The sequence below is a fragment of the Trypanosoma theileri genome, assembly GCF_002087225.1.
Source record: "Trypanosoma theileri isolate Edinburgh chromosome Unknown TM35_Tth_31_V1, whole genome shotgun sequence".
NCBI classification, from domain to species: Eukaryota; Euglenozoa; class Kinetoplastea; order Trypanosomatida; family Trypanosomatidae; genus Trypanosoma; species Trypanosoma theileri.
This window is the reverse complement of record NW_021639873.1, coordinates 249,095-265,173: the sequence shown is the minus strand read 5'-3', so window position 1 is coordinate 265,173 and position 16,079 is coordinate 249,095. Positions and strand designations below refer to the sequence as shown.

General features: G+C 38.8%; 3 protein-coding genes across 3 annotated transcripts; all 3 read left to right on the top strand.

The window, feature by feature from the left end:
* Positions 1–414: 414 nt before the first annotated feature.
* Positions 415–2,229, top strand: TM35_000311980 (uncharacterized protein; the record flags this gene model as incomplete). Its single annotated transcript, XM_029028679.1, has 1 exon — positions 415–2,229. One exon carries the CDS (start codon positions 415–417, stop codon positions 2,227–2,229), a length of 1,815 nt encoding a protein of 604 aa, XP_028880078.1.
* A 566-nt stretch (positions 2,230–2,795) lies between these two features.
* TM35_000311970 (uncharacterized protein) lies at positions 2,796–6,266 on the top strand (the record flags this gene model as incomplete). Its single annotated transcript, XM_029028678.1, has 1 exon — positions 2,796–6,266. The coding sequence occupies one exon, from the start codon at positions 2,796–2,798 to the stop codon at positions 6,264–6,266; it is 3,471 nt and encodes a 1,156-aa protein (XP_028880077.1).
* Positions 6,267–7,811: 1,545 nt separating this feature from the next.
* TM35_000311960 (uncharacterized protein) lies at positions 7,812–15,497 on the top strand (the record flags this gene model as incomplete). The annotated part of the gene is made up of 1 exon (XM_029028677.1): positions 7,812–15,497. The coding sequence occupies one exon, from the start codon at positions 7,812–7,814 to the stop codon at positions 15,495–15,497; it is 7,686 nt and encodes a 2,561-aa protein (XP_028880076.1).
* Between the last annotated feature and the right edge of the window lie 582 nt (positions 15,498–16,079).

Sequence of the window (16,079 nt, the reverse complement as noted above, 5' to 3'; positions counted from 1 at the left end):
AAAAAAAAAAGAAGAAATCTACTGCAGATAAAGTTTAATACCGACAAGAATAAATAGTGTGATTAAATATGTTTTTTGTTTCTTTGTTTGTTTATTTTACAGAAATGCTGGAAATTATAAATGAATGTTCTTTATTCTTCTTCTTCTTTTCTCCATTTCTATACTCTCTCTTGTTTTTGTTTTTCTCTTCTTATCAGTGAAGTGGATCAAAACAGAAAAAAAAAAATTATTTTTTTCCTTAACTAGATCACGTGGAGCAGAGGATAAGATACACTTGCAAGCAAAGAAAAGAAAATCATAGAAATCACACATTGTGACTGCTCCCCAAATAATATTCTGTAGACATATATATATATATATATTTATATAAAAACATCTCTATCTATTTATATATCTATATATCTATATACAGTAATGTCTGGGGAAGTTATATCGGATATGCAGCGCCCATCGAGTGGTAGTGGTGGTTTTACAGCAGCCACTAATACTAATACTCCTACTGTTAATACTACTATTCCTAATAGTAATGTTAATACTACTATTCCTACTAATAGTACTAATAGTATTAATAATAGTACAGCTACGACAGTACCAAAGATCCCGGCTGGAATGGATCCAACCTATTACGCGTTAAGTCTTCTCCACCGTCGTCGTCTGGATGCCTGTATTGCTGTATCCACACATTATCTAGATCTCTTTCAAACTCAAATGCGGCAAACCTCTCAACGTGGACAATTCAATGGAGTACATGAGCCCTTGTGGTTTATACAAACCAAAGCTCTCGTCCTGCAGAATTGGTTTGATGAACTCGACGTGGATGATGACGGCGTGGATGATGTCCTCCTCGACGGCGAACAGGCCATTCTCTCCAGTGCCCCACGGCCAGGCACATCTCTACAAAACCAAAACTCACTTTTACAGAGAAATACACAAACACGAACGGGAACTCGACAAGGAACGGCAAGACCTATTAGTAGTCGATATGGCTTTGCACGGCCGGGAACTCAAAGTCAACGAATTGGCACTTCTTCTTTTAATAATAATAATAATAATAATAATAATAATAATAATAATAATAATAATAATTTGCGGCCCATCACATCTCGATTGGCTCGCATTGGCACCGCATCTCTACAAGCCGTTCCAGGCGGTCCACATTTAGATGTGAGGAAGATTGATTTGGAGAAATATGCCCGCACAAAGCCGATGGTGGCCAAACTCCTCTGTGATTATCTCTTGCATGTGGAACACCAACCACGAATGGTGTTGGAATTGGGAGGAGTGGCATTAGAATTACAACAACAACAACAACAATCATTATTATCATTAGAGCAAGTAGGTATGAAAGATTGGTGGTGGTTGTCAAGAGTGGGACAGGCAAATTATCGATTAGGACTTTTACGAGAAGCTGTACGAAATTTTAAAGCCGCATTGGAATTACAATATAATACGGCAGAGGCAATGCGATTAGCAAAAGTATTTATGAAAATGGATCAACCACTCACCGCCTTGGAAGTACTCACAGATGCTTCTGAAAAGAATCCAGTAGATCATCATATTATTCTTGGTATGGCTCGTCTATATGAACAACTACAAGATAATGAAAATGCATATCAGCTCTATAAACGGGTTTTACAACTTGATAGTAGTAATGTAGAGGCTATTGCCTGTATTGCGGCTCATATGTTTTATGAAAAACAACAACCCGAACTTGCCTTACGTCTCTATCGTCGATTACTTCAAATGGGTATTCAAACTACAGAGTTATGGAATAATTTAGGTCTCTGCTGTTTCTATAGTTCACAATATGATATTGCCCTGAGTTGTCTCTTACGTGCGGTTGCCACTGCTGGGGATGATGATGTGTTAGCAGATGTATGGTATAATATTGGACATGTTGGGATTAGCACCGGTGATCGCACACTTGCCCATCGTGCCTTTAAACTTGCCGTTGGGGCTAATCCACGGCATGCAGAGGCTTTAAATAATCTTGCGGTTTTACAATCTACACTTCCACAAGGTGGACAGGCAGATGCGGATCTTGCAATGGCATTAGCCGTAGACCCTGAACAACATGAGTCTCTTTACAATGCCGCCTTACTGGCGTATAGAGCCGGGAATTATGAGAAGGCGTATAATTTACTTTCACAGGCATTAGAGGTATGTCCAGATCATCCACAAAGTGTGGCGTTGAAGGGAGTTTTGCGTACATCTCTCTCAGCCCTATAATAGTAGATACTACCCTACTCTGCTCTACTTTACTTTGTATGTATGTGTGTTTGTTTGTTTATTTATTTATTTCTTCTTGGGATTCAAAGGCTTTTTTTTTTTTTTCTCTTCTTGAATTGTGCACGACAATTGGAAAGAATTGGATATTTACTTTTTTTATTCTCTTCTTGTTGTTGTTCTTATTGACTTCTCCAGTCTATCTTTTCTTTTTTTTTTCTTTTCTTTCTTCCTTTCTAATTGTAACGGTATTTGGTTATTTATCGTATATGAATAACCAAATATACATAAAGCAGGAGGAAATAGAGTAAAGAAAAGAGGGAGTTGCTCATATATATATATATATATATATACAATAAAGAAAGAAAGAACAAAAGAGAGAGGAGGGAGAAATATAGAGAAAATATTACAAAAAAAAAAGTATAAACGTTAGAAAGGGGATACTCACACTATCTCTTTATTTGTTTTTCTATCTATCTCTCTCTCTCTCTCACTCACTATCTCTCTATCTCTCTCTGTACCCGTCTGTCTGTGTGTCTGTATATATATATAGATTGTATTATATAGATATGTACCACGGTTCAGAAGAAGAACTGCGGGCTGCAGAAATGGCAGGACGGGTGTATGATAATCTTTGCACAAGTACACCCATAGAGTTACACGGTATTCGTCAAGTACACACAGGCCACGTGGGCGGCGCCTCATTAGATGGAGATAATGAAACTATCTATAGTAGTCACAATACATCCACACACCAACAACAACAAACACAACAACAATCTCAACAACAACAACAACGATCATCATCATCAACAACATCACGCCGTCGTGTTGGTGGAGTTCACTCTTCTAGTGTAAATTCCGTAGTGGAGATTGCACGACGGGAGTCGGTATTACGACAAATATATAATGATAAACTCCGTGGAAGTATAAATGCCATCTTTACAGCATTACTGCAGGAGTTACCGCGTGATCATATCTTTCTTCAACTTTTACATGATTCCTCTACTGAGCAATACTGCAGAGTGCGGGTTGGAGAAGTTGTGGAGAGTTTTCTCTTCTCTGTTCAGGCCCATCAATACCACAACCTCGCGGCGGAACTCGCCAAGCGGGAGGTGGAACTCCTCACACTCTCCACAGAACTGGAAACGCTTGAACAACAATTACACGCCTCTCCACCTATCAAATCCAGTAGATCTATACAAACAGATAATCGTGTTAATAGTGGTATGAATACAGGAGAGGACTCTCCTCCCTCTATGCATACAGGAACAGGAGGAGGAGGGAGAAATAGTCAAGATCCAATGGAAGATCCCGCCATAGCGGCAACAGAAGCTCATAATGAACTCCTTTTACTCTTAGAAGAAGTTACCCGCGAGCATGAACTCGCCAAGTGTCGTGAATGTTTATCTGCACCAACTTCATTACTTGAGATGGTTCAGGCAGAAGATAATTACCGTGATAAATATGAATATCTTGCAGATATTGTGGCCCATTTGTTTCGTTCCGTAAAGGGATTTGTGATGTATGCAGAGGGATCTCTTGATAGTTTAGACTCTCTGCGCCACGGTCTTAGAGGTGTGTCTGTTGCTAGCACTAACAGTACTAATAATAATAATAATAATAATAATAATAATAATAATAATAATAATAATAATAATAACAGTCCTTATAATGAGAATAATGAGAATAGTGATAACAGTGGGAGACCACCATTTTCCTCAACCACCACTGAACCGTTAATCTCTAATGATACTAGACGTTCACCTTCTTCTGCATCTCAACAACAACAACAACAACAACAACAACAACGGTCATTGGTATTTGAAGAGGAACGTGCCCGTCTGGAGACACTAACGACGCAGTTAAAGTATGCTCAACGCCACTGTGGAGATCTCATTATAAATTTGGGAAAGGAACAAATGGAATTACATCGACGTAATGAGGAATATCATCAACAGATTCAACATTTACAACAAATAGCGATGAGTAAAGATACACGAGATTTAAATAAAGCTTTAAAAGCAAATGAATCCGCTTTATTACAATTACGTGAAGAATTACAGCAATCTCTTGCAAAAGAACGTGCGAAGAGTTTAGAAAAAGAGGTTGCCTTACAAGAGAAATATGCCCAACAAACCAGTGAACTCGATCAAACAAAAGGTTCATTAAAAACTATGGAAGAACAACTACATATAGAGATAGAGCAACGAAAAACAGCTGAAAGACGTTTACGTGAATTAGAAGAAATGATAGCACAACAACAACAACAAGATCATCTCAGTATCACGGCGGCTGCAGATATACGACGTCGACTTGAATTGGAAAGAGATACAGCGGAGTCTAAACTCTCTACACTCTTACGTGAACTTGTCGTTCGCCGTGCAGAGATTATAATGGCACGACAGGAGTCTATTGTAATGGATGCGTATGTGTGTAAATCTGATCTTCTCACTACACACGGTTATGAACGAGCCGCGGCGGAGCATCACTACACATTATTATTAGCAAAGGAGGCGGTTCGACATGCACAGAGTCAAACAGTAGCCGCGCAGAGTACCGTACGGGAACGGGAGGAAACCGCCCAACAGTGTTATGAAGACTTGCGGCAGTTGTTGGAATGTATGCGGGAAGATGAGATGATGGCGGAGATGCGGCTGCGAGAGGAAGAGGCCGACACTGAACTCCATCGCCATTATAATTATTATGATTATCATAATAATAACAATAAAAACAATAAGAAGAAGAATATCACTCATGCGGATGAGGAGGAGGAAGAGGAGGAGGAGAATAAGGATAAGAATGAGGAGGATGTGGATTACAGTCATGAGAATAGAGAGAAGAGTGTTGTTGGATCTACTGGCATACAAAAAGAAAAAGAAAAAGAAAAAGAAGAAAAAGAAGAGGAAAAACACAAACAAGAGACATTACGTTTACGTTATGGAATTCCAAAGACACTCACAGGAATTGCATTGGGATTACAAAACGCCTATGAGGCTATTCAACGCAGTCAACGTCATGTTCAAATGAATGCAGAGACCGTTAAGGAACAATTACGACAACAACAAGAAGAAAACACAACATTACGTCAACAACTCCAACGGCTTACAGATGATTATAATCAACAACGTGCAAACTTCACACGATTGTGGGATGAACAGACGGTGTGGGCTCAACAAGATACATTAAAGAGTCTTCTCGCCAGACAAGAGGCCCTCTTAACAGCCGTAAACACCGAGCGAGAGGCCCTGCAGGCCCGTTGGGCAACTTTGAGTGAAGAATATCAAACACTCGAGCGGCGCAACTCACAATTGCATGAACGGTGTGCGGCGAAGGAGGCGGAGAATGCACGACTGGTGGGATTTCTGCGGGCCCAACAAATGACTCCTCCACCATCACGGCGTAGTAGTAGTAGTACACTCTCCCAATCTCAACAACAATCTCAATCTCAACAACAACGACAGGAGTTTATATTGACATCCTTATGGTCTCCGCCTGTAGCCACGGTGGGGCGAGAGTCATTGGATGAAATGCGAAAGGGCATGAAAATGAAAAAGACAACATCCATAGCCATAGATGAACATCATGAAGAAGAAGTAGCCGAAGAAGAAGAAGAAGGGTATGGAATGGGAAAAGAAAGAGCAGAAGAGGTAAAAGGTTTAGAAAACAAACAAGAAGAGAGAGAAGGCGTAAAAGGTATAGTAGGAGAATCACCAGATATTCCGCATCGTATCTCACGTGCCTCATCCAGTGCTGCTGGACTCAGTGGTCCTGCACGAACATCTTGTGAGAGTGCCACCACAGATGATGATTCTCCTGCTCCTGTTAATACTACTGTTACTATGAATACCACTAATAGTATGAATACTACTGGGGTTGATAATTATAGTAGTAACTATAGTAGTAGAGGGCGAAATAGAGGAGGGAATGTGGGGATTGTAGTACCACTTGGGCAAATACCACGTGATGGTGGTGTCTGGCGCACGGCCTTTCGTAATGGACGAGGATCATCATCACAGCAACAACAACAACAACAATAATAATAATAATAATAATAATAATAATAATAAGAACGAGAGGAGGAGAGAATACATAGATGATGATAATGATGATTGTCATTATTATTATTATTATTATTATTATTATTATTATTATTATTGTTATGATTGGTATCCGTAATGAGAAATTGTTACAATATACGAATGGGTGTAATTTTTATTTATTTTTATTATCTCCTTATTATTACCATTGAGGTGTGGGGAATATATATATATATAATATGGATAGGCGGTGCTCTGAAGAAGAACACAGCATCATCATTATCATCATCAGTACTAGTGATGGATATATATATATATATATATATATATATATATGAATAGAGTCTTTGCAAGTGTATTGTGTGTACTTTAAGCACAAACATTGCATTTTTTTTCTTTTTTTTGTAGTTGCATAGTGAATGAATATACCGAAGCGAAGAGTCCATCCAATACTCTCCGAGACATATATATATATATATAATCCAACAAAAGCCTTCCACCCTCTAATTATCATCTTCACATCCTCACATTTTTTTTTTTTCAATGTGAAGTCTCTTATCCAATAATCATAATAATAATAATAATAATACCTCTTCTCTTTTTCTTTCTTTTTCTTTTTCTTGTTAGGCATCTACCGTATGTACTCTTCTTCTTCACAACAACAACAACAACAACAACAACAACAAAGCCATATGAAGCTGGAGAGCACACGGGCTTATTTAGATCACACATGTGTGCCGCTGTTAATGGAGGCGATGGCCGCCGTCTCCCGTGTACGGCCAGATGATCCCATTGATTACATTGCACACTATTTACTTCAACACAACCCAAACCGTCCAGGCAATCACAATAACAACAACAACAATAAGTAGTAGTATTAGTAATAATATTAACAAATTGTGATGGGAGTGTGGGAAATAAAGGGATTTTTTGTGTAGACTTTATAGATGAACCACATGTACTTGTTGCTGTTGTTTTTTGTTATTATCGTCATTTTTTTTTTTCTCTTTTTTTCTATATATATATATATTGTTTTTATTTGTTTTCTTTTTGGGTCAATATTCTCTTTGCTCTGCTTGACAAACTCAACGTTATGATTTATTCTTCTTTTGTTCTTTTTTATTGTTTTTTTTTTTCTTTTTTTGTTTCCCTTTATATATATATATGTATATATAATTGTATGATATTTAGTTTGAATAGAGGGTAAGTGTGTGTGTGTGCCTGTTTGTGCGGCTGAAACTGACAGTATAAACCATTTATATACACACATTTATTATACATATATAAAGAAAGACAAAGAAAAGAGAAAAAAAAAAGGTACGATAGGGATATTTTTACTCCTTTCCTTTTTTTTTTTCCAAAAGTATTCAATTATCATCCCCAGAGAGATACATACGTGCATACATAAACAAACAAATAAACACACACACACACACAACTATCGCAGTATTTCTGTATATATATATATATTTATATATATCAAAGTATACTTTATTACAAATCTCATCGCCTAACAAGAAAAAAGAAAAAAGGAAAAAGAATCTCATGTTCTCCAGAACTAGTGGTATTCCCAGTGTCAACAGCAACAACAACAGCAATGCTGCCGCCACTTCTCAATCCAAAAACAATCCACTTGTGGCCACCGCCTTTCACGCAAGTCTTGATAGTTTATTACTGGAGGCAACCCGACATCGTACGATGAGTCCACTGCGTGATGCGGTGCAATCCGCTCGTCTGCGGGGATTCTCCGCGGAGGATATTTTTCACACCTTTGTGCTTGCTTGTGATATTCTGCACGGCCGACGACAATACCGTTCACTTCTTTTGCAGAGTCTTAGTGATTTGGGAAAAATGGCCTCATTGCGTTTATTGCCCATTACAGGAAATGTATTAAATGTGATTTGTCATCTCGTGCGAAAATTATTAGGAGCTGGAACGGGTAATACAAATACGAATAATACGAATATGAGTAGTATGAGTAGTATGAGTAGTGGTGCTGCTGCTAATACTGCTGCTGCTGTTGGTGTTGTTGGGGCTAGTGGTAGTTATAGTAATATTAATTATTCTCTTCAGAGTGGTTTGCAAAGTACAACTTTACGTGGAGTGAGTGGAATTGAAAGTTTAACCGCCTCCGTTTCATTGGAGGAAAACTTAAATACGGATGTGGATATGTCTGAGGGATCACCTTTTTATGTAAGTACGTTGGGTAATACTTATAATGATGTGAGTGAGGCATCTCCTTTATTAGATGAGGAAATGCGCATGCGAATTTTACAAATGTTAATGGCTTATTTATCAGCCTGTGTGTTGGGGAATACGGCTTTGGCAGATATGATGGGTATTCTGTTTACGATTTATTTACAATCGACTGAGGGATCAATGGTGGAGGCAACGTGTGCGGCAACGATTGAACAACGAACACAGGCCGTCCTTCGCAGTCTTCGTAATAGTAATAATAATAGTAATAATAATAATAATAGTAATAAGCAGAAGGATAATAATAATAATAATAATAATAATAATAATAATAATAAAAGTGGTGGTAATACTCAAGTAGAGGATGATAATGCTTCTCTCTGTGCTCAGATACAATCTGTGGCCTATGTGAAGGATGTGTGTAATATCTGTGCTGGATCTCCACCTAAATGGTTAAAGTTAAGTTGCTATCGCAGTGGCTCCACTGCCATCTCCACATCCAACACTCATACAGAACCCTCTACAGCCCTTCCACGTCGATTACGTATTCTACTTTTACAAACATTAATTACACACTTTAATGAGAGTGAACCCATCACATCTGCACAACAATTAAGTATTTTCTTTGCACAGTGTATTAATGAAGATGTGGTATCTCTTGTGTTGGGACGTGTGAAAAGTAATAGAGGAAGTGTACAATATGAATCTATGAAAGTACCACAAGGAAGAGGAGAAGGCGAAGGCGAAGGCGAAGGAAATAGTCTTGTAGATCTCTATCCTTTATTAGATGATCATCACGATGAAGAGGAATTCTATCTCACACAAAAACTTGGAATCACACTTCTCACACGAGCCCTTCCTGTAATGCGGCATACAATGCCAACACTTCTTCGATATCATGTAATGTTGGTGAAACTCTGCAGTGAAGGCGATGTGAATGAAGAAGATGCCAGGCGAATGGCAATTGTGTTAACACTATGGCGAAAAGCCATTGCCGATCATCGATTACTTCGACAATTATTACTACTCGCTTCTCCTAATAGTGGAAGTGGATTGGAAATTCACAATTCTATTTTATTTACTACTACGAATACTAATACTAATACTACTACTAATACTAATACTAATACTTCTTCATCACCAACTCCAGCTCCTCCACAACCAACAGTATTATCTTTATCATCACAACAACAACAAGAAGAGAAACATCAACAACATCAACGAGAAGAAGAAAAAGAACGACAACGACAACGACAACAAGAGGAGGATGAAGAAGGAGAAGAAGAAGGATCGCCAGGAAGTAGTAGTGTTGAATTCTATCCTATACGAACTGCAGTGGCACAACCCAACTTCTCACCAGAGTTAGATACAATTGCCATGGAGGATTTGGATGGATCTCGTCCCTTTGCAGATCTCGTTACCGCCGCTGCCCAATTACTCGCCAGTATTATCGCAGCAACAGAGGGAATGTTGAATCTAGATGCCGTTGCGAGAAGAGAAGAAAAGAAACGTACCGCCGCTCCTCAGAAAAGTATCATCACAAGAGATCTCCTTCGACCTTTACAACTCTCCATGACATTAGCTCATCAATCTCAATTGTATTCTTCACTATCAACCCAACACCAACAACAACAAGCAAAACAAATAAATCAAGATACCAGTTTCAACCCTTATTCGGATAAGGCGTCTACATATGATTTAGAAGAGTTGCATCCAGCTACAAGACAAACAAATGATGTTCTCGCTTTCTTGACAATGTTTACACAAAGTTTTGCTTGTATTGTGGAAGAGATATCTGTGGAAGAAAAAACGCCTACCACTCGTACAGTTCGTACTCATGCGATACCTACAGCTATATCTACTATGATGACAGATTCTAATAATTTACAAAAAGAGGCAATAAATCTTTTTCTTTCTTTACATCCGCCTCTTCTTCGCAGTTTTGCTCTTGCCACTCAACATTTGCAGGGGGATGATGTCATTCACACCATTCTTAAGGGATGTACGCATCTTTTAAAGGTATCCTGTACATTAGGATTACCAGCCCAACGGGATGGATATTTGCAGATATTTCTCTCACGTCTACACATGGAAAAGGAATCACAAACACCATCACTGGGTATAGATGGAACCTTTACATTACAACGAAAAAAAAATCCTACTTCAGAAGAACGTTACTCATCACAGAGTGGAAAATCATCTGGATTAACTTCCGTAAAGACAAATGATGTAATGCAACGTTCACTTAATAGTCTACAGCAAAAATTATATGTTTTAAATTGTGTTATTTCTATTGCGAATAGTATGGGTTCTGTACTGGGAGAAGGATGGCGGCCTATTGCTTCTTGTTTACTTTTAGTGGAACCTCTTCTGCAGGATTTTCGTCGATTTGCAGATCCGCAATTACAACAACCGCAATCTCAACAACAACAGCAGCAGCAAACCCAACAACAATCACAACAACATCAACAATCACAGCAACAACAACAATCACAACAACAATCATTATCATCATCCTTACAACAAGGAATGATGGAAGAAATCACATTACAAGATGTTGTTCGTAATGCCAATCATGTGCGGGATGCGTTACATCTTCTCTTTATCAACACTGCACTCGCCCCGGATCCCACGGCGTTAGAAGGTCTTCTTGTGCACTTTGTGGCCGAAGCCTGTGGGACCCAAGGTAACAATAATGATAATAATAACAAGAAGAAGAAGGGTAAGAGTCACAGGTGTAATGTTCATATGAATAAAGGAGATTCTTTGTTATCATTGCGTACGGCAAGTGAGTGTTGTGCTCTCGCACTTATTGCTGCAGCGGGCCGACGTGCGGAACCTCTTCCTTTACAACGATTATTACGTTTGTGGGCTGCTGTCCGTCCACTCTACCGTCATGCGCTTCTCAATCCACAATACTATTATTATCATTATTATCGTTCTCATCATTATAATCAACACCGTGGTGTTGAGGAGTTACTCCAGACGATGGAACGACTCGTTGAGGATATCGCCGTTGTGGCTGCACAGTTCTGTCGTCGTGTGAATAGAACTACTAATAATAATGGTAATAATAATAATAGTAATAAGAATACAAATACTGCAAACAGTGGTAGTAGTAGTCCTGGTGGAAAAGGAAGAGATGAGGTGGTGGTATCGCAGCTTGCCGTTGGACCGTACAGTACAGCCGCTGTGGTGTTGCGATTTATGAATCTCTGCCCAGTGCCTTTACAGACGCAGCGGGATGTTTTCTCCACACGAGGGACACACACATTAACAGAGAGTTCATATGATGAGAAGAGTGAGAATGCAATGGAGGAAAGTGAGGAATTAAAGCAGCAGTTGTTAGCTTTGCCACTAGAGTTGCTGGCTACAGTATTTGATCATATGCAGGAACTACCACAACAACAACAACAACAACAGCAAGAAGAAGAAGAGGAAGAAGAAGATGATGATGAAGAAGAAAAGTGGGCTACAAGTGGTGGTAGTAATAATAGTGGTAATAATAATAATAATAATAATAGTAATAATAGTGAGTGGTTGTTAACAATAGCACGTGGGGTCTCACTTGCACTATTGAAAGAAGTATTAAAACTCGTTCAAGGCTTCGGTGAGGAATTACGCGGTCCGGCGTGGGTACATCTTCTGCAAATACTACGAGGAACGGCATTATTGCCTCAACAAAACACTACAGCCGCTCCTTTAACAACAACTACTATGACAACAAAACCTCAACTTTCTCATGGAGCTGTTACTATATGTGGAAAACAAGGTATAGGTATTGCCTTTCGTGCATTAGAGACCATTCAACATTCTTGTATTACGAGTTTAGATGATGAAGGTCTTCGACAACTTATTCGATGTGGAGGTGCTTTCATGACGCACAGTCTGGCTTCTACGGAACAACGTCTTAATATTAATCTTAGTGCTGTACAATTACTTTGGTCTATTGCGGATTATGTGGTTTCACGTGAAAAGGATGGTGAGAAGAATGATGATATTCTCTGGTGTACGCTCTTTCTACAACTTTATGATGGTTGTATTGATGTTCGACCAGAAGTACGACAAAGTACACTAAAGACACTCTTCTCACTTGTACAAGCCTACGGTGGACGTTTCTCTGCTGATTGTTGGCGTTGTGTATTACATAGTGTGTTAGCATCATTAATGGATATTACTATGCAAGCGGCTAATGCTTGTGCTATACCTCCTCCTCCTATGGTTAGACCTACTAATAATAATAATAATAATAATAATACTATGATGAATACAACTAATAATACGACGACTGTTGTTGGTAGTGTAGCTCCTAATAATAATAATAATAATAATAATAATAATGTTGGAGAAGAGGAACTTGCACCTCAAAGAAGTGGATATGTGGCTTTAGGCTCAACTCGTGATAATGTACCTTCACAACATCGACGATGTGGATCTTCAGCATCTGCTTCTACACTCTTCAGTGATGCTATACAGTTACTTCAAGGATATGATGGAGAAGAGGAATTGCGTATTGCGATATTATTAACACATTTAAGTGAACATCCCAGTTTTTTTGATGATATGCGTATAACGATTATGGATGCGGTATGCCGTGTGTTTGTTTCTCATCATCGTGCTATGCATACCGCACTTCTTATGCAAAAAGGAGATTCCCAACAACGTATGGACAATGAAGCCTTACTACATGATGTCATGTCTCTATTTATTGAAGTTTGTGGAGGTGTACGATTAGTAGCACGAACAACAAGTGGAGAAACAGCGGCTCTCTCTGCTGTACGTGCACTTCATGCCTTAATGGCAGCAACAGATGTAACTTTATTAACAGAAGCGGAATTAGAAGCGGCATGGACGGCCATTGAACGATTAATTCGTCGTGATAATGAATGTATGCATACAGGACGTAAACAATGTACGGCGGCGGTGGTAAGTGCGGTGGTAACATCACTAGGAGATGTGGTAAGTATGCGATTGATGGGATTACAGAAATTACAACAACAACAACAGCAACAACAACAATCCGTAGGAGTTGTACTTCCTTCTGCAAATACGGCCTTTTCATCCGCTTCATCCTCATCATCTTTCTTTGATCAATTACGTCATGCCTTTACACCCGCATCTGTACGGTTTAGAAGAAGAAGTAGTAGTATTAGTAGTACGAGTAATAATGGTAGACCACGGCATAGTTACTTTCAAGAGTATCATCGTCTCATACAAGAATGTCTTCATTCCTTTGCCGTAACGGATTCTTATTTCTTTCCTAGTAGAGTACAAACTGCTGTGATTGGGGCATGGAAAATGCTTTGGCCCTTTTTAACTGGAAGTGATCAGAACACTGTGGTGGATCTTATTTTGCAGCAATTCCCTGCACGTCATGCTATTCAAGCATTTGTAACCCAACATGTGGCCTTTTCAAGTGTAGGGACATTGTTAGAGGAATCAGGATCCTCAACAGTGGATATATTTCCTAAGAAATCTCCATCATCACCGCAAACATCATCACCACCACCATTATCATTATCATCTTCAGAAATAGTACAACCATGGTCATCCCAACAAAGACGACGTGCGCAACCAGTGACATTACAGGAATCGGTTCCACCAGGGGCACATCCTAGTTTTCTCTTGGTGCTTATGGATTTTCTTCTTTTGATTGCCTCTGATCATAGTTTACGTGGAGATGAGGAAGAGAAAGGGAATGAGCAACAACAACAACAGCAACATCAACAACAACAACAACACTCTGAGTTAATCGTTCGTATTGCACCTATTGTAGTTCGTCTGGCTGGGGCTTTGTTATTATTAGAGTATGCTCCTTTAGAAGTATTAACGACACCTGGTCCTGGAGTGCCATTTCATATTCCTTCTGAATTCTTTGAAAAGACAGAATATTGTCTTCGTTTCTTTCTTTTAGTGGTTCTCTGGGATATGCCTTATACATCTTTATCAGAGGTACAAACACAATCAACAACAACAACGACAACGACGACAACAAATATAGACAGGAGTAAAGTATCTGCTGCCCTATTATCTACAAGCCGTTCAGATAGTTTATTAGCTTTTGCCACTACCTTCACAACATTGGTTTCTCTTGCTAGTACCATGTTAAATAATGCGGAAGCAAGAAAGAGTCCTGTTTTTACGTTTAGTGACCTTCCTTTGCATTTACAGCAAGCATTACAGCGACTAGAAGGATTAGTACTTTTGTTGAGTAAACTTATTCCACATGTTATTCGTTCTTCTGGAGATGTGAGTGCCGCAACGGAGTTACTCTCTGTTCTTATCCCATCATCCTCCGTAGAATCTCCACTCTTCGCTAGTGTGGCCAGACGTAGTTTAGATGTTCTCCGTCGTTGGTCTGTGCCTTCATCTCCACTCCATTCAGACACCCCACCACTACCTTCATTAGGGACAAGTTTGATGTATGATAGCATGTCCTTATCACAACAACAATCCCAAAGATTACAACAACAACAACAAGAGGGAAAAGAACAACAACATGGACATCAACAATGGGAAATGCAAACCGTTGGAAAAGTAGTATCTAGTGGTGTGTTAGAGACATCCATGGGAAGAGAGAGTGTACTCACTTTTGCGGAAGGTGAGGATGTGAGTATTATGCTGCAGAGTGTGGCCCGGGCATCTATGGGAGCTCGCAACCGAGCGGTACTGAGAAGATTTTTACTGAATAACAACAACCCAGAAGCACGTCAAATGGCGAAAACAACATTACAAACACTTGTTTTATTATACCCAAACAATATACAACAACAAGATCAGAGACTTGTGCAGCAGCAACAACAACAACAACAAAGAGGGATACTACCACCAGGTGAAAGAAGGGAGAATGTAGAAGGTGCTAACAGTAATGATAATGATAAAGAGGAGGATGAGAATACAGAAACTCTTCAAGGAATTCTGCTAGAGTTAGTGCGTCTTGTTGAGTATACTGGTAATGATGCAGAGTTCCGTTCACTGCTTTCAAGAGCCATGCTGGGCGTTTGTGCTGCCCTCGGCTTTTCCAATACTGCATAAAACTGAAAAGGAGATATGAAAAAAAAAAAAAAAATAAAGAAATAAATAAATAAGAGGAGTACATATTTGTTAATACGTGCATGTATGTATATATGTATGTATGTATGTTTTATCTCTATATCTCTGTGAGCGACTGTGTTTGTTTGTTTGAATGAATGAAGGGTATAAAAAAGAAAGAAAGAGTAGCATGTGTGTGTGCGATTGTAATCATGCGTGTAGTGGCAGAAGGATATGGACAAATGTGAGGAAGAAAAAAAAAGATGGCATGTTCATCTGATAAAAAGTGTCATACTTCTTTTATTATTATTATTATTATTATTATTATTATTATTATTATTATTATTATTATTATTATTATTATTCCTATCCTGTGAGTACGTATTGGTTTTGCTTTGGATTCCTCCTTCGTTTTTTTTTTTTTTTTTTTTTTCGTTGTTGTTGTTGTTTACAAGTAGATTGGTTTAAAAAGTGCTGACAACAAGACATTGAATTCATGCTTTCTAAATTGGGATGAGGTGAAATTAATCCAGTACTCTCATAAATACTCTAAACAAGATAAATTCTATCTCTCTCTCTCTCTCT